The sequence below is a fragment of the Leucoraja erinacea genome, chromosome 2 (genome assembly GCF_028641065.1).
Source record: "Leucoraja erinacea ecotype New England chromosome 2, Leri_hhj_1, whole genome shotgun sequence".
NCBI classification, from domain to species: domain Eukaryota; kingdom Metazoa; phylum Chordata; class Chondrichthyes; order Rajiformes; family Rajidae; genus Leucoraja; species Leucoraja erinaceus.
In genome coordinates this window covers 37,045,194-37,046,634 of record NC_073378.1, presented here as the reverse complement: position 1 = coordinate 37,046,634, position 1,441 = coordinate 37,045,194, and the positions used below count along the sequence as shown (strand labels likewise).

Here is a 1,441-nt window from a genome sequence, read left to right as displayed (position 1 = left end):
GGGAACTCGTTTAAATTCGTGAACATAAACTTGGAATCTCGTAGACAACCACGAGTGCGATTTTTTCTTTCATTCGGGCTCACTTGTGAGACAGGGCCATAACACTATCTTACACACTAGGGACAATTTCCAATTTTACCAAAGCCAATTAACCTACAAACCTGGACGTTGGGTGGGAAATGGTTGAAAACCCACACGGCCACGGGGAGAACGTACAAATTCCGTACAGCCAGCACCCGTGGTCAGGATCGAACCCGGATATCTGGCGCTTTAAAGGGCCTGTCCCACTTTCATGACCTAATTCACGACCTCTGCCGAGTTTGCCCTTGACTCATACTCGCAGCATGGTCGCCACGAGGTCGTGGGGGGTCGTAGTTAGGTCATAGCAGGTTGTGATGCTAATCGTAGGTGCTTGTGGCATCAAGTAGGTCGGGGCATTTTTCTAGCCTGATGAAAAATGTCCACGAGTAGAAAAGGTTGTGAAAGTGGGACAGGCCCTTAAAGCAGCAACTCTACCGCTGCACCACCATGCCACCCCATTTATCTCACATATACTTCTATTGTTAAGTCTCTTGAATTAATATTGGGGTTTACATGGTGCTGGTGTGTTCAATAGAGATGCACAACATTGGCTTTGCATGGAGAGGACTGAAGGAGCAGCTGGGAGAGACAGTGGAACATCAAGTGAAGAGGATGCAGTTCCTGAAGGGCAAAATGGGAGTGTGCTTTGATGTCCCTGAAGATGCTGTGGAATCTTTGAAGGGAAGCTGGCAGGACATCCGCCGATGGACGCTCAGCGTGGCGGACAAGCTGCCCGAGCTGGAGAATGACCGGAAGGAGCAGGAAGGCAACTTCAGGAGGCACGCCAATTGGAGTCAGAATGGCTGAGGCATGAAGAGGAGTTACAACAACGCATACAGAGGGTGGTGATGGAGGCCAGGCGCCTAGTCCCAGCCCGAATGCTTTTAAATAATTCCTTGCAACGACACCTTGGATGCATCGTGCCGTGCCGAGCTCTGCTGGGCCCAAGGACCTTTAAATTCATGGGACATTGGCAGAAATTGTTGGGTAACAGCTATGTGGTAGATATGAGAGTCAATTACCGGGATGCTAGGTTTCAAAGATATTAAAAATTGTTCCTTTAAAAAAATAAAAAAATAAAAAAATATTCTTTAGACAATTTTTTTGTGGAATATGTATTGATATTCAGGCAAATCCGCAAAATTGGCTTTACTAACATGGGCAATGGACGAGTTTCTCCTTCTGAGAATCATTGTGGTTTCTCCCCATTGCACTAATAGGGCCTGTCTTAATGTAAGGAAAGGATTTAAAAAAATACAGGACACCGAACAAGCGTTTAATATTTTGTGAATTATTTCTCTTGCAGTGGGTATTCTAGATTAATCTTGGAAAGTGTTTCATGTTTATTTTCAATTTGGGA

At 45.5% G+C, this 1,441-nt stretch overlaps 1 protein-coding gene across 1 annotated transcript; it reads left to right on the top strand.

Moving 5' to 3' along the window:
* The first annotated feature begins 578 nt into the window (after nucleotides 1-578).
* Nucleotides 579-1,142, top strand: LOC129706285 (nucleolar RNA helicase 2-like). Its single transcript, XM_055650478.1, has one exon. It carries the CDS (start codon nucleotides 595-597, stop codon nucleotides 886-888), a length of 294 nt encoding a protein of 97 aa, XP_055506453.1. The 5' UTR covers nucleotides 579-594; the 3' UTR covers nucleotides 889-1,142.
* The last annotated feature ends 299 nt before the right edge of the window (nucleotides 1,143-1,441 follow it).

Bases quoted from the DNA above. Each gene is read 5' to 3' on its own strand.
- LOC129706285 (XM_055650478.1), top strand. From the start codon at position 595: ATGGTGCTGGTGTGTTCAATAGAGATGCACAACATTGGCTTTGCATGG.